This window comes from Vombatus ursinus, unplaced genomic scaffold (assembly GCF_900497805.2).
Source record: "Vombatus ursinus unplaced genomic scaffold, bare-nosed wombat genome assembly UNPS02014799.1, whole genome shotgun sequence".
Classification (NCBI taxonomy): domain Eukaryota; kingdom Metazoa; phylum Chordata; class Mammalia; order Diprotodontia; family Vombatidae; genus Vombatus; species Vombatus ursinus.
The window spans coordinates 21,673,309-21,696,729 of record NW_020954577.1 but is presented as its reverse complement, the minus strand read 5'-3'; the positions used below and the strand labels follow the sequence as shown (position 1 = coordinate 21,696,729).

General features: G+C 50.1%; 1 protein-coding gene across 6 annotated transcripts in view; it reads right to left on the bottom strand.

The window, feature by feature from the left end:
- ICA1 (islet cell autoantigen 1) overlaps nt 1-21,413 on the bottom strand; it is a 60,910-nt gene extending 39,497 nt beyond the window's left edge. For 2 of the 6 annotated variants that reach the window (XM_027872034.1, XM_027872039.1), the window contains exons 1-5: nt 20,821-20,915; nt 14,383-14,475; nt 12,706-12,874; nt 6,531-6,603; nt 1,370-1,493 (exon numbers count right to left, since the gene is read on the bottom strand). In XM_027872034.1, coding sequence (XP_027727835.1) covers nt 1,370-1,493; nt 6,531-6,603; nt 12,706-12,874; nt 14,383-14,399 — 383 coding nt within the window. In that variant the 5' untranslated portion in view covers nt 14,400-14,475; nt 20,821-20,915. Of the gene's footprint in view, nt 1-1,369; nt 1,494-6,530; nt 6,604-12,705; nt 12,875-14,382; nt 14,476-16,394; nt 16,499-19,536; nt 19,581-20,820; nt 20,916-21,106; nt 21,193-21,289 lie in introns of those variants that run through there. The other 4 variants (XM_027872038.1, XM_027872035.1, XM_027872037.1 and 1 more) reach the window with 4 other exon arrangements.
- Nucleotides 21,414-23,421: the final 2,008 nt, after the last annotated feature.

Here is a 23,421-nt window from a genome sequence, read left to right as displayed (position 1 = left end):
AGATGCATTCAGGGCACTAACTTCTGACCTTGGTCTCCTGGTTGAATCAATTGAGTTAATGGGCCTCAGCTGACTACTAGTAATACTAAAGGGCTAAATCTGAGCCTAGTTCTAGGCTAAGAAATGCTTCATTCCCACAATTCCCCTTTTGGTTAAATAGAGGTCATGCAATGAAGAAACATACAGTAAGAAAAATCAGACATGGCTTTTCTCAGAAATCTGGAAGCCAGGTAGCTCCACCTAGCCACCGAGGGCAGCTTTCTGGTCCACGGGAGGAGGGCTCAGGGAAGATTCCTTAACTGAACTGCTTTTGCTAAGGGAATTCCGAGATCAACTAAAGGAGGAACGGCAGAAGAGTGAGCCTCAGTTTGGGTCTGATTCTGTCTTCCTTTGGAGTGTTGGGCCAGCCCAGGGCACTTTCTGGAGGCCTGGGTTTTACCAGTGGGAGTTTACTCCCAACTGAACTGCTTGGCTCCCACTGGGGTGGGATGGCATATTGGGAGGAGCTCTCTGTGCTGGCCTATGAAAGGCGGTTTTCATGAAGAACTCAGCCCTCTTTTACGTTACTCTGAAGGGATTGTGAGAAGGAACACAGCAGAGTTGAGATTGGGGCTGAATCTGGGAAGAGGAATCTAGATGCCTCCGTGACGTTTCCTTTCCAGCTGGAGTCTGGAACGACTGGGGGACTCCAGGGGTCTGAAGGACTTGAGCACCCTGAAGAAAGCGAGAACCACAGCCAAGGGGGCAACTATGTCCATGGTTTATGGGCTGGAATTCCAAAGGGCCCATGATGAAACTGGGGGCACACCCTCTGACAGAGCCTCAACGGACTCTGAGGGGAGGTCAGAGGCGTCCTGTTTGTGATGTGGCCAACTTGGCAATTTGCTTTGCTGGCCCAGACGTGTTTGTGGCAGTGATTTTGTTTTTCTCGCTTTCTCCAGGGGTCGGGGAGGGGAGAAGACGGAGGTGAGAGGGAAAGAGGCGCATTTTTGTGTGAAAATAACAAGAAAACAAGAAAAGAAGGAAAAGCATTTATGGCCTACTCTGAAGCCTTCAAGGGTCTTCTTCTGCATTATTTATTACCTCCTGAGAATTTTCTGAGTGGTGGAATAGAGCCGTCCTATATCCAATATGTACATTGTTACCTTCAGGGTTTGTGTGGGATCTCGGGATCCCTTTGACCCACATCGGTGAAAACTTGGCCTCTAGCTGGACAATTTTCCTGAGTAAACTCTGGGTAGGGACATACACACTCTTTGGAGCAGACCCCAAGATCACACCTGAGCCGCATAAACCTAGAGCTTCTGAGGTCACTGAGCTATGGGCTCAGATCTATCCAGAGAGAGCGTGGATAAGGGAAGCGACTCACCTTTGCTGAGAGGAGAAGCACAGTGCCTTCCCTGTGGCCTGCATCATCTTCCCTGCTCGAGTTTTGTCCTGGGAACCCTGGGAGCGAAGAAACCTCCCCAGCTCACTTTCTTCTTGTGACAGGACTGAAGAGAGAAGAGGAAAAGGGACAAGGAGCAGAATGGGGATTCCCAAGCAGGTGGGTGGGTGGGTGGGAGCAAGCCCAAAGCCTTCTTTAGAGAGTGAGAGGATACAGAGCAAGTACTCCCCCTCCCCCAGCCCCATCTCCTCCCCCAGCTCCATCCCCACCCCCACTCCCCCATCTCCTAGCCCCAGAGAATTTTCAGACAGCTCCTCCATTCGAAGGATGAGAGCTCAAATATCAAGGAAGACAAACCCCCATCTGTCAGAGAACTGGGAATAGGGCTATTGAAGCTATGAACCAGGCCCTTTGTTGACAGGTCACCAACCCACTGATGCCCCCCTTCAACCAAATGATCACCTGCCCAGGTTGGACCCAGCTCCTCAGCAAAGCCAGGGCCTCCCGGGCCTCCCTGCCCTGGCACCAGCTCACCTGCTATTGCCCCTAGCTGCCATTCAGCTTTTCTGTTGTTTTCTATCATAAATAACCCCAGCCTCACGTTTGGGATAAGATTCCTTGAACTTACACACACACACACACACACACACAGACACACACACACACACACACAGCAGCCAGGGAGATCTTTCCTAGATAGGACTTTTTGTGATCAACTGGCCTTGATCCTAGTTTAACAAGTAAAAAGGATGATTCTATGCTCATTCAGACTCTCTCTCTCTCTCTCTCTCTCTCTCTCTTCCTCCCTCCCCCCCACCCCGTTTCTATCTTTGTCTCTGTCTCTCGGTGTCTCTCCATACATACATACATACACACATACATACATACATACATACAGACAAACACACTGTCAAAGTCCAGGTGTCTTTCAACAAGAGAGCCCCCCAAATGGTGTCTCTCCTTATGTGGCTTCCAGGATGAGCTCTGTGGCTCAGACAGCCACAGCCCCAGCTCACTGGGAGATGAGACTATTTACAAAAGATATAAACTCACTAGATTCAGATTTATAAGAACAAGAGCTGTTCCCCAGTTGATAAATCATCATATAATATACACTGGCAAAGCAAGAAATCCAAGCTATGAAGAGCCATGTGACAAAATGCTACAAATGACTAATAATGAGAGAAATGCAAATGAGAGCAACCCTGAGGTTCCGCCTCGAGCCCATCAGATTGGTGCAATGTACCAGAGGATGATGACAGATTGGGGAGGGGCTGTGGGAAGACAGGGACATTGGCACACTGTCAGTGAAGCTGAGGACTGTTCTGGCCATTCTGGAAAGCAATTTAGAACTGCTCCTTAACTGGGAAGACCCTTTGGCCATGGTATGGCATGCCATACCACTGCTGGGCCTGAGCCCCTCTGAGGCCACAGGAAGAGGAAAGGACCCACATGAACAAAAATATTGGTGGCATCTCTTTTGTGACGTCAAAGAACTGGGAATGAAGGGCGTGCCCATCAAAGGGGGACTGACTGCACAGATTCTGGGAGAGAATCCCACGGAACCCTCTTTCGCTATAAGAAACAAGGAAAGGGGCAGTTTCAAAGAAATCCTGGGAAGACTTTTTTGAACTGATGCAGAGTGAAGTGAGCAGAACCAAAACGATTCTCACAATAATGACCCTGAAAAGACAACTTTGAAAGACTGGAGAACCAGAATCAGCTCAATGATCAATCATGATTCTAGAGGTGCAGCTGGGATGTATGTACCCCATCTATTAAGAAAGTGGTGAAGGCTGAGGCACGCACGTGTGCACGCAACACACATGCTTACACACATATAAACCCACACACATGTGCCACAGACATATATGCACACAAACACACATGTATACACACACATATACATACCTATTTGAAATATGACCAATGACAGAATTTATTTTGCCTGACTATGTGTATCTGTTCCAAGGGCTTTGTCTTTTTCTAGGTAGCTCAGTGGATAGAGTGAGTGCTAGCCTCAAGTTAGAAAGTCCTGAGTTCAAATTTGACCTCAGACACTTACTCATTGTGTGACCCTGGGCAAGTCACTTAACCTCTGTCTGCCTCAGTTTCCTCATCTGTAAAATGAGGATAATAATGGCACCTACCTCCCAGGGTTGTGAAGACAAAATAAGATTCAATTCTAGAATAACTCAACATACGTATTCATAAAAATCACCAATGCTATGCAAAATTGTGCGATTAAAAATCACAGAGCCGATGGGGAAAATGGGCTTTGTTTTGTCAGTGACACGTAAAACGAAGGTAGGGATCACTAGGAGTAGCAGTGCTGACTCGGACGTGGGGAATGGCCCCACAGATACAGGCCTGGGTTTGATGCCCACAGACCCTGCAGGGGTTGGCGAGGCTGGTGGCCTTAGCACACCCGAGGCCCAGAAGAAACCTGGCAGTTTCCCTTGAAAATGCCACCCCAGTTTGCTTGCGAGTCTGCAAAGGATGCCGTTTTCTGCATTCTTTCTTGAAGATGAAAGGAAGCCCAAGCAAACACTTGCAAGTGTTAGGTTCTAATTGTTCCTGAATGTATCGATGGTGGGGGAAGAACTTTGGGTTTTCAAAACAAGTGTCACTGTAGAAATGACTGTGCTTGTACCGTGCAGCATTTAGTGTGTGCTATTATCAGTTGTTATCTTCCCACTTGGAAGAGGTGGGGAGTTGGGAGGAAGAGACAACAAATGTTTGCTGATTGAAAGAAACAGTTAATTTTTTAGGCAACTGGTTTGAGGCTCCAGGTGGCCTTCTGATAAATGTACCACCAGGGGCCTCAGGAAGAAAGGGAGCATCACCCAGGCAGAAATCCCTGCCCACCAGAGTCTTGGTAAGACAAATTAAGAGAGGGGAGGGGGCTGGTCCTCTTGGCCTGAGGGAGGATCACCTTCAGATCTGGTGTCCCAGAGGCTGCCATTTTCTGAACATCAATAGTCCATTAAATGGGCCACCTCCCCAAACCCTAGAACCCAGGGCAGACAGTACAAGACTCTGGAGCCCTAAGAGGCCTAATGCACTTTGAATAACGCTGTGTCTGCTTCACGCTATTCTTTGCCTTTCATACCCTTGGTGATAAATCCTTTCTGTCATAACAAGGCACAAAAACTGTCCACTGAGGAGTGGATCTGAGAGGCATGGCTGTGGGGGGCAGGAGCAGCCCGTGCCAGACCTCCCACTCCCTGTAACCTGTGCGCCCATGGACATAAGCTTTTTGAGGGCAGGGGCTCCAGGCCTGGCATTGTAGGTGCTAAGAAACATTTGCTGAATTGAATCTTTTGATTGCATTAGGACAGTAGCATATGAATGTGATTTATAAACAAATATACATGTATTGGGGTGCGTGCTTAAATTCTTTTGCTCTTGGGGTGTGTGATCAAAAACGTTGGTGACTGCTGTCCTTGACTGATAAGGACAGAGCTCCTGGTTCTCTCCCAGAGAATCTCCCAGAGTCAAGGGCTGTGTCCACACTGGGCTTACTTACTGGAGTCCTTTTCCTAACGGACAAAGGCCAGAAGAGAGCCTTCCCTCCTCCCTGAGCATGCTTGGAAGTAATTGCTTTGTCCTGGTCTCAGGGGAGCGCATGTGGGCTGAACTTCTCCCCTAGCTCTGGGCTGTTGGCAAAGGTTGCTGCCCCTTCTGTTTGCTCTGGGCTGCTTCTAAGAGGGGCTCCTCGCCCAGTGCTGCTGGTGCCCTGTGGGTCAGTCATTACCGACTAATTCCTTGAGTGTTGATTGGTGACTGAATCTACTTCATGAAACTCTTGGTGGGGCCAGAGGCTAGGGTCTCCAGCCCACCTGCCTGGGCTGGTGATAGTCAGGAGGAGATTCCAAGCATCGATCCAGGGACCGGAAATGGGGCCCTTGAAAAGAGGGGTCCAGGTGATGTTTGGAATCTCCTCCTGTTTGGCTGAAGGCAAATGCATCCCCCGGGGACTCTAGGCTCTCGGATGTGGATGTGGGCTCATGGGCATGCATTAGCCATTGCCTGGTGAGCACAGAATGGTTTTTCAGTCTGGCTCCAGATCACATGATTTTCCTTTTCCCACTGCAGCTGTTTGTACCCAGTGATGCTCAAATGCTGGCAAAGGCTTTAGAAACAAGTGGACGAGAGATCTGTTCATTTCCTCATCTCACAATGTGTGAATGATACCTTTTCAAAACAACTTCTTGACATTCCAATGTGTAGATATGGCCACCCAAAGTAGATCTACCCAGAGGAAGCTGCACGGGCCCTTCAGGACAATTGCTTGAAAAATGGATTTCAATCAAACCATAAGAAAATTTCATTTTCTAATAGACTCATATCCAGCATGATGAACCCATCAACGAGGGAGCAGGAGCCATGGTGGAGGTAACATGGCGGGAGTGAGGGGGTAGGGGCTCCACGGGCTGCCAGGTCTGCTTTTTTTTTTTTTTTCAATTGGGGTTAAGTGACTTGCCTAGGGTTACACAGCTAGTTAAGTGTCAAGTGTTTGGTCTGAGGCCGGATTTGAACTCAGGTCCTCCTGACTTCAGGGCTGGTGCTCTATCCACTGTGCCACCTAGCTGCCCCCTGCTCTTTTCTCCAAAGAAAATAGACAGAATCTTTGGGCACAGAGTGCTGCACATCATGCATGTTTCCAAGCCTTTGTTACTCAGACAAGTAAAGGGAAACCAAGTGCATAGAAATCCTAATGGACAAGTCAGCAATAGACTTTTAATTTGGGGAAGAAAAGCGTGTCCCAGTCTCTGCATAGCCAGTGTAGATGAGCTCCAGTTCCTGATTCTCCACTAAAAAATGAATCTCACAAGCAGCACATTTCCTTCTTTTTTTTTTTTTTGAGGCAATTGGGATTAATTAACTTCCCAAGGCCACACAGCTAGTAAGTGTCTAAGGCTGGATTTAAACTCAAGTCCTCCTGACTTCAGGGCTGGTGCTCTATCCACCGCACCACCTAGCTGCCCAAAGCAGCACACTTTCCAAGAAATTTCGGAAAGGCTCAGAGAGCAAAGAGGGCATCTCAGTCTCTGATGAGGATCTTACCGACACCCACGAGAGGGGTCTCGCTGTGTTTCACACTAGGGCCCAGGAGTCTGAAGGTCGCTGGCATACTTACAGCAAATCCTCTTCTGATAGAGTTCAATGGCTTTGAGGAGCTCCATACACGTCCTCTGGATGGAGTGGAACAGCTGAAGCAAACACGGGGAAAGGGTTTCACATGCTGGGACCCAGAGGCACCAAAAGTGGGGGATTCCGTCCCCCACAGGACCATCAAAGCCACGACCACGGATCTCATTGTGGAGATGCTCCCACAAGTGTGGTTCTTCCCCAGACGTTCCGAGCAAGTCCTTAGGGCTCTGGCAACAATCCCCCCTTTCTCCAGCCCCTTTCTGAGGGGAGAAGGATGGAGGCAGGGGGGCACACATAGAGTGAGCACTAGCTGGAGGCTGCAGGAGAGACCTTGAAGGGCTCTGGTCATGGTCAAAGGGAGATGGGATTGATGCCATATGGGGAGGAAGGATTGGAGACCGAGAGAGCAGGGGAGCCTAATGGTTACAGGGCAGTGACTAAGGCAGCCTCAGCTGCAGAGCCTGGGATAAAGGGGGAAGGGACACTGCCATGCCCTGTGACCCATCTGACCACTGTCCAGGCCCCAGAGACTTCCCTCTGACTTTCCCAATAGCATCAGGACTTTTGTGGCACCAGAGATGGGGATATTTGGTGGGGAAGGGGGAGCAGGGAGCGTCTCTCTGGATCACAGTACAGAGTGCAGAAGATTTCTAAATGACCATGATGATTTTCTTTATGTAGAGCAGCCTCTGGGTTACAAAGACCCAGGTTGTTCGAGTCACTGACCCGCTCTCAGTTTCAGCTGATGCGCAATTATAACACAGGTGGGTCATTCTGCGCTCCAGTGCAACCTCAGCGCCCCCCATCCTCCCCATCCCCTTCTCATCCTGCCCCCCCTTCCACCCTATAGCACAACAGTTGAAATGCAGAGGAAGGGACCGGACTGTTGGCAATTTGGTAAGAGAGACTCTAGACCAGTATTTCCAGTTCAAGGGTCTGGTTCCCACTTTATTTACCAAAGTGCTGGTTTTTTTAAAGAATGAATTTTCAATTAAACATGATGCTAAACAGGCCAGCAATGGCCCCGTAGGAGCCACTTAATAAAGCCGTGCCCTTCATGTTCTGAAATGTTTTGAGGAAAAGTAACAAATTCAGTGACCCTACTGGCTGCTTGGCTCCTGTGTGCTAATCCGGGTTCTCTGGACAGTCCTTAGGGTCATGTGTGTTTAGCCTTTCCCCTTTCTTTATAAATTCCTGGAGGGCCAGGACTTCTAAGGGAACCTCTCACCTCCCCCAAGCTAGCATGGTGTGTGGCACACAGTAGGCAGTCATAAAAATTTCTCATGAATCTATTTTTAGCATTGTGTATCTATAGACATTGACTAGTCGGGTAACCCTGAGCAAGTCACTTAACCCTATTTGCTTCAGTTCCTTATCTGTGAAATGGGCTGGAGAAAATGGCAAATCATTCCAGTGTCTTTGCCAAGAAAACCCCAGATGGGGTTGTGAAGAGTTGGACACAAATGAAATGACTCAACAAATCAATAGCCAGAGCCAGCTCAGGGATGTTGGGGATGGGTTCAGCTGAGTCCTTGACCATTCTCTGCCTGCCATTGTTTCCTCCTCCCTCTCCCAAGGTACCCAGTAGCCTCACAATCTACTTATTAATAATCTGTTCCTTGAAATTCATTCACACTAAAGTGTAAATGACTGACGAGAGTCATAGTTTTACCTCCTTCTCAGGGGAATTTGTATCTAACAGGAATGAAGACCTTAAGAAAAAGGAGTGAAGCTCTAATCCCTGACCTCATGCACTAGCAATCAAGGAGGGAACACTCTGAAAGTGGGAGTTATGCCCCCTCCCCTTAAAAAGTCAAACAGAGCCATTGATTTTTCAGCCAACCCTTGAGACCAACAGCTTCTCCCTGGTTTGTAATATTATGAAGAAATATATGTGACCACTCATTTTTAAAAGATGTTTTTAAGAACTGGTTTTAAGAACTGATTACAATACTTCACTCCTTGTGATTTCACAATGTGAGTGTTCTCTTCACTAGTGTAGATTGCACCCTCCTTTGGCTTGGTAGAGTGTCTCCATTATTTGCTATGGCCAAAAACATTCCCTGTGGCCAGCTTTGGGGAGGTGCACCTCCTCACACTCCCTCAGACAACCTGCCGTCAGGGAGTCACATAAAAGCAGTTCAGGGCTGGCAAGCCCAGAGAGATACACAGTAAGGTATCAGGTCATTTGTATCAGAAAATGGGATAATACAGGGCACCTGGCTCAGGGTCTGGTATACAGTAGGCACTTGATAAATGCTCTGAGCCCCCTTTCTACCCTCAACTCTCAGGAGATGAAAACATACAGAGGGGGTGTGGAGAAAGCAGGTGAGAGATGTAGAGCCTGTGATTGGAGCCCACCTTGGGGCACTTTGCCCAGGCCCTTTGCTGCCCATCCTGGCTGATAGCATCCCCACCGCTTATACTGAAAGGGCTGGGATGAATTTCTGGAACACTGTTCCCATAGCTCTGGCATATAACAAACCCTCTTCTAATTGAGTAGAAGGGAAAGGGACTAGCATGTAATTTCCCCCATGTAGAGAAGCCCTCCAGTCAGAAAACTCCCTCCTCCAGGGAAGGGGAGACCCTTGTCAACAGTGGAGAGTCTTGAGGAGGTGCCTAGAGCAGATGCTGGAGGAAGCTCTACAGTGTAATGGGGAAATATTTAACAAAAGTTAATAAAGCACAATGGGACATAGATAAGGTCAATCTGTGGTTTTCTAAGTCCATCTGCATGACTTGGGATCCTTAGGTTGTATTTGAGTTTGACACTGCTGGTCTGAGAGGTTGTGACTTGCCTGGACTCCGTAGCTGGTGAATGCAGAGCCATGGCATGAATCCTGGTCTGGCTGAGGCACGGTGCCTCTCTATAAATGTTTGAAGATATCTCTTAACTGTCCCTCACAGATAACATGACCTGCAGCCCCCTCACCCCTCTCTAATGCACTAAAGATTTTTGCAATGTCCCTTGGAGAATGTGGTACCCCAAACTCAACTGTGTCCTCTAGACATGGTTTGAGCAGAAGAAACTAGAGCAAGTGCATCTCTTTTAGCTCTCTGGATGTGGCCTGCCGCTAAATGTGGCCCAAGCCATTCTATTCTCTGGCCACTACCTCTCATCACTGGCTTGTGTTAAGGGGGCAGTCAATTGGAACTCTCATGTCTTTTTTTTTTTTCTCATGTCTTTTTCATAGGAATTGACAGTAAGTTTTCTCTCAGTCTCCTTACCCTGTCCAACTGACTTGTTGAACACAAGGGGAAGACTTTACATTTATCCCTATTGGAGACCATCTTGTGGGTTCTAGAACAACATGCTAGCCTTTTGAGATGTCTATGAATCTTGATTCTGTCCTCCAAGACATTGGCTATCCCTTCCACCTTGTGTGTTAGCCACAAACTTAGAAGCACCTTTATCCAAAGCATGGATAAAAATGTTTCCCAGGGCAGGACCAAGGACAGAGCCCCAGATGTATCACTCCTAGTGACCATTCAAGTCAACATCCAGGTCAACATCATCAGAACTCATCATCTGTGAATCGCCCAAGTCAAGGCATCATCCCGACCACTGTTTTCCTCCCCCTTCCACTTCCCCAATGAAGTCAGGAAAGATGTGATTAAGTGCCCATGTGACAGGGTCAACTCTTCCCAAATTTACCACTTTAGTCTGAATTCTAACCCTAATACAATTACACTCTCCTAGTCTGGCTCATTCCTGCTCTATTTCTACTTTGGCCCCAGGTAATGACTCCACCCCAAGACCAGCTCTGTGACTGATGAATCCCTGCTTGGAACCTCCATGGCATCAGAAATCACACTGTGCCTGCTCCATCTCCACAGGGGCCATCCAGCCCCTGACCTTCCTTTACTAGTCAATCCTCCCCTCCTTCTAGCTCCCCTATTAGAACGTCATCTCCTGGAGAGCTGGGGCCTTATGGTTTTCTTGTGGTGTCTTCAGAACTTAATAGTGCTTGGCACAGAGGAAGCGCTTAATTAATGTTCTCTGGTTCTCTCTTCTCTTCTCTTCTCTCTCTGTCTCTCTCATCTCTCCATCTCTCTCCTCTCTCCCCATCTCTCCATCTCTCTCTCTCTACCCACTTTTTCTCTCTTATCATTTTCATCTCCACAACCTCTCTCAAATTGTCCCCTTCTCTCCACTCACGTGGTTGCTACCTCACTAGGACCCTCTTGGATGGACATGATGGGGTGCTGGGGGGCTTGTACTCTGACCCCACTTCCAAGATCATATTTCTCCCTGGCCTCAAGGCACTATCCCTGACAGTTTCCCTCCAGCCCAAGGGCCCTATCTCTGGCAGTGCCTCACGAGTGGGCGCAGTGAGGCAAACTATCTCTCCTTGTTACAAGAACAAGCTGACCTCTAGAATTTCACTTGTATGAACAGGACTATCTTGTACCAGCAGAACTATCATGTACTGATTCCCACAGTTACTGTATACACTCCAGAGGTCAAGCTATAGATGTTAACTCCTGAAGCTGTCGTTTCAAACATAACAGACCAAAAACACCCCCCTTAGGAAACCCCTCCCTGTCCCCGTTTTCCAGTAGTGAATGAGCCCTGTGACCAAGGTAGTATCTTATCACCTAATTAGCATACTTGTCACATAATTCATTACTTTTCCTATAGAAGCAATAGCATCATTGCTGTTAGGTGGCAAGTTCCTTAGGGAGCTCTGCCCACCATATTAGCATTCCAATAAACTTTTTGCCCCGACTGGAAGACTGCTTGAGTCTGAATTCTTTCCAGACAACTTTGTCCTGTACCTTGGTATCTTGGTGTCCCTACATCCCTAAACCACATCAACAGACATCCTTGCCTCCTACCCGGGCTCCCAGCCTGCTGCTTCTTTCCCAGTCTGCCCTTCACACACTTGTCACTTCTCAGGACAGCCATGCTAGAGCACAGGTCTGACCAGATCACTCCCTTGTTCAAAGACCTCTGAGGGTAAGCCCATTGTGGCCACACTATGAGGAACTAACTCTTCAGGCCCTCCCCAATAGGGCTCCACAAGGTCTTTAGTGCCCATGACCCATCATTCCTTGCCTCACTCCACATTCTGGCCCATATGGATTCCTGGCTCTTCCCTAGTCTCACCCTACACATCTCTGCCTGTTAAGACCCTCTCTCCCCTGCAGGACTGGCCGGGTGCCCCCTCCCTCTGAAGCTATCTTCCCTCCCCCAGTTGCCTGCCATCCTTTGTCTGTTCTTCTCTTTGCCCTCACGCCACCTCACTGCCTTGTGTCATGCCAAGTCAATGGTATGTCTCACACACCCTCTTTATACCAGAAGGCTGTTGAGGGCAGGGCTGTTCCTTTCCACCCTTGAGTACCCAAAGGGACCACAAGCTCATGCCCATGGGTGGCTCTCCATCACGTTTGTTCAATTAAATCATATTGTGAGCCTCTTGATGGGTCCTTGGGGAACCCAAGGAACCTGTGCTGAGACCAGGGGATCACTCATTACCTTTCCTTCCAAGTGCTCACCAACCCTCTGCCCTATATGGCCGCTAGGGGGTGCCATAATGCACAGAGAGCTGGGCCTGAAGTCAGGAAGATCTGAGTTCAAATCCTGCCTCAGACACTTAGTAGCTGTGGATCCTGGGCAGGTCAATTAACCTCTATCTGCCTCAGTTTCCTCAACTGGAAAATAAGGATAGTGATAGCACCTACCTCCCCCATGTGTTGTGAAGATCCAATGAGATACTATCTATAAAGTGCTCAGTACATCTTAAGGCACTTTGTAAATGCTAGTAATTACATTATCATTAGCACTACTGTGCCTATTATCCATCCCAAAATTTTGCTAGAAATTAACGTGAGCGGCCCTTCTTTCTGAAAACTGAGCCGGAGCCTGCCCTCTTCCAGGACAATGGCCTGTCATCTCCCCCTCCGGGATTTCTTACAGGGCACAGTCCTGATCTGTGGGGGGAAGGGAGGGGGCGAAGGTGGTTCCGTCCTCGGAAGGTTACTCATCTGGGCCTCATTTTTCCTCCCAATGTACTTACTAGACGTGTAGAGATCAGTCTGGGGAGAGGGCCCACGTCCACCTCTGCCTGATGCCGTGAACGCATTCAGGCTGTGTCTTGGCCACTCGGGAGTGCGTGTGAGCCGCGCTCATCCAGGACCACCAGGGGGCGTCCACTCACCTCTAGCTTGGCGTCCAGGTCTGCGTCGGAAGCCACGACATGCTCGTCTTCCTTCTTGCCCGTCGCCTTGATGAGGGCTTGCTTTGTTTTCCAGTACTTCTGTTGCATCTTGTTCACAACTGATTTGTCTTGACTTTGGGCGTATTGGTCATAAAATTCCCTGGAGTAGCTGCCAAGGACATGTGAGCAGTTACAAGAGGGGGAAGCTGTGAGGGAATTTCTGTCGGATGCCTTCATTTGCCAACAACAGTTCTGGGCTAGGCAGGAAGTATTCTCTCAGCATGTTATTTGACTAACAGGAAATGACGTGTTTCAATATTTGCCAGTCTTTTTTTCAATGACATTTCAACATGAGGCTCAGGCCTATACTGGACCTCAGAGACCAAGCCTGGGACTCCCAGAGATGAAACGCTCCCAGATTGGCTACTTTGTGGCAAAGCCAGGATTAGAAGCTAAGTCTCTGAACTCCAAGCCCAGCACTCTCTTCTTCTCTGACACTCAAGGGATGATGACTGGAGAACAGAAGACTGGCATATGGGGGAAAGGTAAGATGTCTAAGAATTTCACATTTTAATCATCAAATGGTAACAGATTTTACACTGAACAAAAATAATGAACAATATGTCATTCCCTAAGGGAGAGTGTCCTGAAAAACATTCTTTCAAAATATGTTAATAGATGTGGAAAAAAAATTCCATAGTTAGACCCTGGAAAGAGAGGCTGCAGCAGCAGCTGTGGGACACTCTCTGGATAGAATCCCCTCTGGCCTTCCCTCTCTATTCCCTTCTTGGAGTCTTTGACCTGTCAGGTGCTCAGTGCCCCCATTCTTCCCTCAGGCTGTGTGGGCCCTCACCAGTGTCCCTGAGATCATCTGATCAGTGAATCCCAACCTCGTAAGGCTGACTCTGGACAAACCAGACACTTGTTGTCTAGGTTACGAGGGCATGAGATCCCATTGGCTTAGGAAAGCAATCTGGAACAATTAGGAACTGTTTGGTCACTGAGGTCAGGGTAGGCAAGGAGACCAGAGACCCATCTACCTTTTAGAATGGGCCATTCTATGTGGATATTTCTTGGAAGACACCAACAAAATGCCTTTGCTATTTCATATCTCAGACAACAAGGGGGTTGGGCCTGTCCTTAATGAGACGTGGACGTTGTAAGAATTTCTAATAAGTCCACCTCTGTCCCAGGTGACAGATAGACATGCTTGCTATCCCCACTTCATTCACTATAGGTTTCTAAGAACGATTAATTCGGGGTAAGTATTCATGAATGGTCGACCATAAAATCAAGAGACCAACTTTCATCAGAGACTGGAATCACTCTGATTATTTCATGTCTTAGGGAGAGTGATTCAGAAAGGGGGCTGACACCATCATTGATATCTGTGCCATTGAGCTTCCTTGGAAGAAAGACAAACCATGAGGCAGCAAGTCCTCACAAGAATGTGCTGCTGCCCCTTGGGATCTGGGCTTCTCACGGATGGCCCATCTGACTATAAGCTCCTTGACGGCAGGGACTGGCCTTGGCCTTTCTTTGGATCCTCAGCACTCATCACCTTACCGGGCACACAGTAGGTGCTTGATCAAGGTCTCTTGTCTGACTGTGTGCAGGGTGGGCCACAAAAACTGCCCACACACACCACCGGGGGTCAGAAGGAGGAAGGTTACTCACCATTTGTGTCCTTCCATGTTTCTTTTTGTCCTTCAGTTATTGATGATTCAGGGGGAGGGGCAGGAAAATGGCAGGAGAGAATCAGAACATCACCTGCAGAGAAGGAAGAGTACGTCAGAGAGGGAGCTGGGTGCTCATTTTTGTGCATGTTTATAAGAAGCGTTTGAGCTCAAACTTTTCTACTGTCAGGATACTAGAGCAAAATGCGAGCTTCTTGAGGGCAGATGTAGTTTATGTGGGTATCCCCAGTATGTGTGTGTGGAGGCACACAGTGGGTGCTTTATGATGCTAGTTGGAGTGGATTGGACAAAGAATGCCCCAGAGCAGTCCCACGGAAGCCTGGAAGAGAAAAGGCTGAGGAGAAGGGGTTTTGCATTCAAAGGTGGAGGGACAATTACAGGAGGGGACAGAGAGGACCATGAGCTTGTGAGCATGGTGACTTCAGTTTTCTCTGGCTTAGCAGAGTACAAGGGAGGACTGAGCAATGGTAATGCCACAGAACCTGGAATCTAGCTCAGCCTGCCTTGAGCTGGGAGCACTGATCAGACCCAGGGGCAGAAGAAAACCAGCCCAAGTGCCAGAACAGCCTGGGCTCCATGCCCTTCCCAAGCCCCACAGTTCTTCCCATCAATGGGTGAGCCTATTTCTTTGGGACAGGCCATTTTATTTCCATGGCTCATGGTGACATGTCCCTCACTTGGCTTGCACTCCAGCAAGGAGACTGGTCAGCCCCCACACTGGCAGGGGCTGATCACTGCCTCCCAAGATGCAGCTGGAATATTCAGAGCCTCTAAGCTGCCCCCAGCCTCTGTATAGGTGAACAGAAAAGAAGGGAATGACTTCTCAACTGCATGAATGAAGGGCACTCAGACAGAGATGGAAAGGCTGTGGGCCACGATGAGCACCCAACCCCTTCCCCCCTTCCAGGTACTCAGGCCAGTGCCTCCCACATCCTTCTTCCCTTTCCTCTACTGACTCTTCCAACATTTCATTCACACTGAAGTATACACAAATGATAGTATCAGCTCTAAAAGGGCTACTTTGCTTAGCAGTTGTCTCACAAATGCCACTTATTAAGCACCTACTAGGCCAAGCCTCATGCTGGGCCCTGATACTACAAAGACAACAAAATTCCTGCCTATAGGGAGCTTACATTCTCCTCTGGTGTGTCTGTGGGAAGGGGGAGGATACATCAGTCACATAAAAAAGTATTATACTGAGCAGAAGGAGAGTGGGGGTAGAGGGAAGACTCAAAATTACTCCAAGAATATTGCAAGAAGAGGAAAACTTTCAGTGGGGATGAATCCAGAAAGAATACCCAGAGATGATGGTGGGGCTGAGCCTTGTATAAAGGAAAATCTGTTTGCAGGTGTCCAGGGACCAAAGTTTAAAGATCATATTAGGCAGGAAAGTAGGAAGGAGAGGGAGAGACCACACAGCTCGGTCGGGGGGTCATCACCACCTTTGAGGTCAGCCAAATAGAGAGCAGCTATCTGGGCAGACTCAAAACTGGGAACTCAGCCTGAACTGCGCCACTCCTCACCCTTCCCCGCCTGCCACAGGGCTTCTCGAGCAGAACCAATGCAGGGAGCAGCCAGCAGAGCAGGCAGGCCACTTCAGCGACTCTTCTAAAATAAGAAACAAAGTCCCAGAGAGCTCAACCACCACCTATCCACGATCAAGCAGGGGAGAGTGGGGTGGTTAATGATGGTAACGATCATGACCGCGACAAGGACGATGATGATCACCACCGCCACCCCCTACGATGAGCCCAGCAATCATGCCTCCCATTTCCCCAACCCTTACAGATTTGCCCAAAGTGCCCTTGGCTCCCCAGCTCGCCTCCAAGCTCTCTCATGTCTCCATTGGGCTGCCTTCTGGGCTGCTCTCCCCCTAGCCCAGCTGGGTCCTAGGCTCACAGTCATAACATATCATACATTTGTTTTGCATGCACAGACAGGCTGTAGACCTCCAGGAGAATGTAAGCTCCCAGAGGGCAGGGGTAGTCTCACTTTTATCTTTGCCCTTCTGGGATCCAAAAGGCAGGAGAGACATCACAAATGTTTGCTGAATTCACTTTTGTTAAATCATGCTGGTGCATCATGCTGGGTTTCAGCTGTTAAATTAAATGAAAGATTAAATCATAATAAAATAAACCCAAACTACAAAAATATATCTTGGTATTAATCAGCTTTTTCAAAATGCATTTTTGTTATCAGGTTTGAGAGGCAGCATGATGTAGTAAGAAAATCAGATCCCTGGAGGCAAATATTGACTTGGAAAATCACAAATTAACATTATCTATGTTGCATAGAATTTTTATTTCTTTTAAAACATTTCCTGATGACATTTTAATCTGGCCCAGAGTGTTGGGCCTAAGTCCAACACTTCTGGTGCAGTGGATAGGGAGCAGAAGACCAGAGATTGTCTCAGCTCTGACACAGACTGGCTGTGTGACCCTGGGGAAGTCACTTAAACTCTCAGGGCTCCAGGCTTCTTATATAGAATAGAAGTTACAGCCAAGGTATTGATCCACATGGGGAGGATCTTCCTCTGGGAGTCCCAATCCTCTAGCCATGTCTCCTAATTATCTTCCTGAATTTCATTTTTACTCCCTTTTTTCTTACAGTGATTTTTTAAAAAAAATAAATGTGAAACTAGAATACATTTCTAACCACCCCAACAGGTCCAATGGACTATAGAAACAGAGCTTCCTTCAAAGGGTAGGTGGTCCCCCTCTTTGGGGGGATAGAGTACCCTTAAAGAGCCCACCTGGCCTAAACATCAACCAAACATGAGCAGAAAGCAGGGGCATTTCCCACCTCAGGTTCCAGGTCATTTTTCTCTGGGTTGTCAAATGCCTCCTAAGCAGCACCATCTCCAAAGCCCCAAGGCCACAAAGACAGGACTGAAAATCCTGGCCCCTGGTTGAATGGTCTGGAGATGCCTCTTCTTTTTTTTAAGATTTTTTTTGGAGATGCCTCTTCTAAACGGGACTTTGAAAACATCTGAGGCGGGAACCGTTTTACCTCACCAACTGGCATCATCTTACCAAGAGAAAATGATTCCTACATTCAAGGCAAGGCAGCAGCAAAGGACAAATTAGTTTTCCATGTTAAAAATGCCTCTTTGGACTACAACTGCTTAAATTCTCCGTTTATCATGAATGGACTGGCACCTTAGCAATTTCCACTTGAGATAGCTTAGGCGGGACATGGGGGGCAGCCTTCAGACCCCGTAGACTATGATACAAAAACAGCCTCTCTCCCCATCCTCTGCATCACGGGACATGGCAGCTGAGCCTGGGAGGACAGGCTGGCTCCCCACGGCAGCCCCCATTACCCTGGCTGCCAGCACACGCCCAGCCCCAAGCCTAGGACTCCCGAGCACTGGATTCTCCCTCCACTGAGGGAAGCCTCTGAGCTCCGGCCTTCTGCCTGAGAGATGCTCTGGAGGCTGATTGTTCTCGGTGCCAGTTGAGGGCTCTGTCTGGGAACAATGACGCTGTCTGAAGCTGATACTGTTAGAACTCGGTTCCCATGTTTCTGTCACAACCTGAAGGGACGCTGGAAGCCTCTAGTGAGGTAAGGACTGGTCCAAGGCCACAAGTTCCAATTGAGCTTCAATCCTTTTGGCCCCTTTTACTCAAAGAGTAAAACAGTCTTACATGAAAGACAAAGATCTGGGGTTAGTCGACATCTGCAAAGGGATTATGGGTTCAGGGATGGGGAACCTTCGACCCCGAGGCTACATGTGGCCCTCTAGGTCCTCAAGTGTGGCCCTTTTCATCCAAACTCCACAGAACAAATCCTTTTATAAGGGGATTTGACCTCCAACCGTTAGAATGACGAGGAGCCAAAGGCTGAACCTGGGTTCCAGTTCCAGCTCTGCCTCTTCCTAGCTGTATGACCTTGGGCAAGTTGTTGTCCTTCTCTGGGCCTATTTCCTTGTGGGGTTGGACCATCTCCAAAGGTCCCTTTAGCCAGTCCATTTGCTGGCTAGCCAAAGAACTGCTTCAAAGAGACTGGATTAACTGGCTGTAACACCCGCCTATCCAATCAATGCTCCAAGCATTCATGGAGCACCTACTATGTGCCAGACACCTGGGATACAGAGACAAAATGAATGATTCCCTGCTTTGAAGGAGCTTGGTGTTTGATTGTGTATATTTACACTAAAGATATTCATGTATTCACAAATATAAGCATATTAATGTGCACCTTAATCCAATATGACAGATAATAAGCCAAATGCATCCAAAGTGGGGGGTGGGAAGGCTTCCTCTAGGAGGTGGCACATGAGCTGAATCGGTTATTATTTATTTATTTATTTTTAGGCAATCGGGGTTAAGTGACTTGCCCAGGGTCACACAGCTAGTGAGTGTTATGTGTCTGAGGCCAGATTTGAACTCAGGTCCTCCTGACCTCAGCACCGGTGCTCTCTCCACTGCATCACCTAGCTGCCCCACGTGATACCCCAGGAGATTCCTGGAGGTGGAGATGAGGAGAGAGAATCTTCTGGGCAAAGGGATGGAGGTAGGAGGTGGCATGTCCCAGGCTCACAGACTGAGAGCCATAACAGAACTTAGAGCTCAGAAGTTTAGCCTTCACCCCCAGGGAGGCATGTGTGAAACCAGACTACAAGATGAGCCCAAGCCAGGAGTGAGGCATGGTGGGTGCCATGTGCACTCTCCTGTCTCTGTCTCTCCTGTCTCTCACATACCCCACTCCTGATGTGTGTCATCACAGCCAATCCTATCAGCTCAGCCAGGTATACACCACAAAGTGTCAGCTTATTTCAAGGCCAGGGATCAGCCTCAGAATGAAATTATGTGAAGTATATGTGCACACACACACACACACACACGTGGGTATATTCACACACAATTTACATGAAAGCAAGCCCTACCCCAGGCTGCATCTCTTCCCCCAGATCCCCTCCCTGTAGGGTTTGGGTCCCTCTGGGCCCAGCTCCCCGCTCCCTGCTCAGTACATCTCCTAAAGTACATGGTCACAGGTCTCAGGGATTGGCCGTTACTTAGCCTGGGCTAGAGAGGGATGAGAAGGGAAGCCCCTGTCCCAGTGACCTCCCATCCAGAAGGAGCTGTGTGACCCTGCCAAGTGCCTTCACCTCCGTTTGCCTCAGTTTCCTTACCTGTAAAACCTCCCCGGGGGTGTCGTGAGGTGGGAGGTGTCGTAAGGATCCAAAGAGATATTTGTGAATTGCTTAGCACAGAGCCTAGAGAGTAGTACCAGCAGTATAAATGGTGATTCCCTTCCCCTCAAACATCCTGAACCTGATTCCTTTATGTTCACTCCCATGACCACAGTGTCAGTTCAGGCCTTAAACCCGACAATTACGACAGCTGCCTAATGCTCTCCCTGCCCCAAGGCTCTCCCCCTGTTGGGGTGACTTTGGGGGTGAATCTTGACCACACAGGGGAGCAGGCTTCCTTCCTGCTCCACCCACCATACCAGAGTCTGCACCCCTGGGCGTTGACACCAGGAGCTTTTGTGCCCTAGAACTGGGACTGACCTGGGGGCAGCTCCCTCCCTCTCTTCCTCCCTCCCTCCCTCCCTCCCTTCCTTCCTTCCCAGGCTCTCTCTGCCGCCTGGGTACAGACCCCAGGCCCCCAAGGAACTTCACTCTCGCTGCCAGTACCCTGAGTCACTGGGGCCCAGGGCTCCTACCTCTCTGGGGGAACCTGAATCCCCCTCCCCACACCCACAGTGTGCCCGGCTTGCTGACAACTTTGTCCTTGAATGGTTTCCTAGGGGAGGAGACAGGGACCCCCAGCTGGGGTTGGGCTGGGGGAGGTGGGCCCCAGGCAGCTCTGCCCCCAGCATCCTCAGCTGCCTCAGCTGGGCCACGGCCTTGGCCGCCTCCGTCTCTGACCCCGGGACGCAGCTGGGGGTGGGGGAGGGGGCTGGGGCTGCCTTGGGAACAGGATGTGCATGGGTTTAAAGGAAGCCTGCCGGAGCTGCGGCTGGGCTGGGCTAGGCTGCAAGGCCAGGCCCGGGCTGGCAGCGGGAAAGGCAACGTCTGCCTGGTGGCTCAGCCCCATCCCGGAATAGCCTCCTTCCTCCCCTCCCTTCCCCCGTAAAAATGTCCCCTGGGGACTTGCTCGAGCCCAGCCAGGTGGCAGCAGGTGCGGCGGTGGCGGCGGCAGAGGAGGAGCCACCCAGCAGGGGCCGTGTCTACGCGGACCAAGACCGGAATGGACTGAAGCTCCCCCCCCCGCCTCCCCACATCTCCCTGCTCATCCCCGGCTGGGCTGGATGCCCCCGGCCCCCGGATCCCGACAGAGGAGGAAGGTAGAAGAGGACACCGCCTCCCCGCCACGGCTCCCTGTGCCCCACCTGCCAACAGCCGGCTGTGGGGCCCCGGCTCCTAGCCCACCCCCGCAGGGGCACCCCCAGATCGGGCCCCGGCAGGTACCTGGCAGCCCCGTGCCTCCGCTCTCCCAGGCGCCTGCCCGGCCCTCAGTCCCTTGCCCGTCCCGCTGGCGTCAGCGCGGTGCGCGGCAGGAGCAGCAACCCTGGCATCAGCGGGCGGAGATGGAGGAGGAGGAGAAGGAGGAGGGTTGTGAGCGGAGCGCCGGGAAGGGGAGAGGGTGGGGCGCCTAGGCAGCCGCTGGACGGGCAGAGGGGGGTCGCCTCGGGCCCTTAAGGGCCAACCGGGTTAGGGGACCACAGTGGGGACGGGGGGGGGGGGGCCCCCTTACCTGCACCTGGCAGGGCGGGGCCACCTAATGCTCACTCAATGTAGACAGGCCTTGGCAGCTGTCCCCTGGAGCTACATAGGCCCCACCCTCGGGGCGGGACCCCTCCTCCCTCCTCCCTCCCCCCCCCCCCCCCCCCCCCCCCCCCCTCCTCCCTCCTCCCTCCTCTCTCCATCCCCTTTTTACCTCTCCACAGCCAGGTGTTCTGGGCTAGTTGTGTGCGTCACAATCCCTCCCGTGTGTGCGTGCGTGTGCGTGTGTGTGTGCGTGCGTGTGTGTGCACGCACCAACACGATGCCTGGCCCACAGTAAGCGCTTAATAAAAATGCTTGTTGACTGATCGACTCGCCCTCTTGCGCTCTAGTGAGGAAGCGGATCCCTGCCCCTCCCCGCCCACCTTCTATCGGCATATGTGTACATATGTGTGTGTGCATAGCGTGTGAGAGCAGACGCACGTTCCTTCTCGCTGGGACAACAGTGTGTGCCATTGTCTGTGAATGGTGGGGTGGGGGAGGCAGCACGTGGCTGTGTCACCCTCTCTGGCCCTTCTGGGACCGTAATTCCATGACAGGTTGGGGGAGGGGAGCTGCGGATTGTCACTGGGATCCCTGTTCTCTTCACTCCTGTAGCCGCCTGCTTCACTTCCCTCATTGCGGGGTCTAGGGGGCTCTACCCGGCCAAACGCCAAACCATGGCAGAGAAGTTTCTAGGCTTCCATCACGTCCTCGCTTTGGTCCTGGCTTCTTTCCTCTGCTCCTCCTCCCTCCCACACTCCTCCCCTGGGCCCCAAGGCTCTCCCTGAGGGGCAGTATTGGGGGCTATGAGGTGAAGCTAGCTGGGATTAAGGGCCTGGTGGTGGTGGGGTGTGGATGTGGGGGCAGGGCGGTGTTTCCCACCAGTAACTGAATTCGCCAAGAATTTTGGAAGTGTCAGCTGAGTGTTTGGCTCCTTACAAATCCGCCCCAGATCCCTGAGGTACAACACCGGCCCTCGGGGGTCCTTGTGCACAGTGTGGTGGCCCTGAGTTTGGCGCCATGGGGGTGGCACCTGGTGCCATTCTCTTAAGCAGTCAACTCTACTGGCCTCTAGGTTCAAATAGAAGTTCCTCTGCTTTCAAAGCCCTTCAAATCTGGCCCAACCCACCACTCCAGCCTTACTAGGCATTCCTCCCCTCCTGTGCTCCATACACCATCAGAACTGGTCTGCTCCTCACCCATGGCACTCCGTGTCCATCTCTGGGCTTTCACTATGCACAGCCACCCTGCCTGGAACACACTTCTTCCTCCTCTTTGTCTTGTAGACTCCTCTTTTCCTTTGGGACACAAGGTAGGCACCGCATGAAGCCGTTCATAATGCCCCCAATTACCAGTACTCTACCTCCCAAATTACCTTGTGTTGAATGACTCTGTATTTATTATCTTTATATTGTGTGTACACACACACACACATACATACACACATACATACACACACATACACACACACATACATACATACACACACATACAGTGCCTGGCACAGAGTAGCCTCTTTGTGAATGTTTGTTGGCTGACTGATGGATAGAAATTATTGCCAAAGATGACAGCCTTTACATAGGATCACAGGCTGCTGAGATCCTACGTGCTGCCCTTTGAAAGGAAGAGATATAGAGGGGAAATATTGATGTGGGCAGTGCACAGTTGCCTAGGAAAGGGCTTTCTCAGAAGAGACTTGGACTTCGGGCCAGGGCTTAAAGCACAGGGTTGACAGATGCCTTGCCAAGAGTGGAGTGCAGCTGGGTGAATATCAGACGTGGAGTCAGGAAGATGGAGTCAGAGTCCTGACTCAGACAGTAACTAGCTGTGCGAGCCCTGAGCAGGCCATGGAATCTCTCTCAGCCTCAGTTTCTTTTTCTGTAAAATGAAGATAACAAGAGCACCTTCCTTACAGAGTTGTAAGGATCACATGTGGAGAAGAAAATGGCAAACCACTCCAGTACCTTTGTGGAGAAAACTGCAAATGGGACCACACAGGGTCGTTCATGATCTAAATGACTGGACAACAGCAGCAACCACAGGTATCAAATGAAATAACATGCAAAGCATTACATCAGTGACAGAGATGACAAGCAAAAAGCTGTGAGCACGTGGCTATTGGCTGTGTCACAGGTCCCGCAGCCAGCCAGCAGTTACTGAATGCTTACTGTGTGTCAGGTGCTGAGCTAAGCCCGCAGGCACAAAGAAAGCCAAAAGCCAGTCCCTGCCTTCAAGGAGCTCCCAGTCTAAGCAGGGAGACAACGTGCAAACAGCTAAGAGCATACAAGACGCATACAGGAAAAA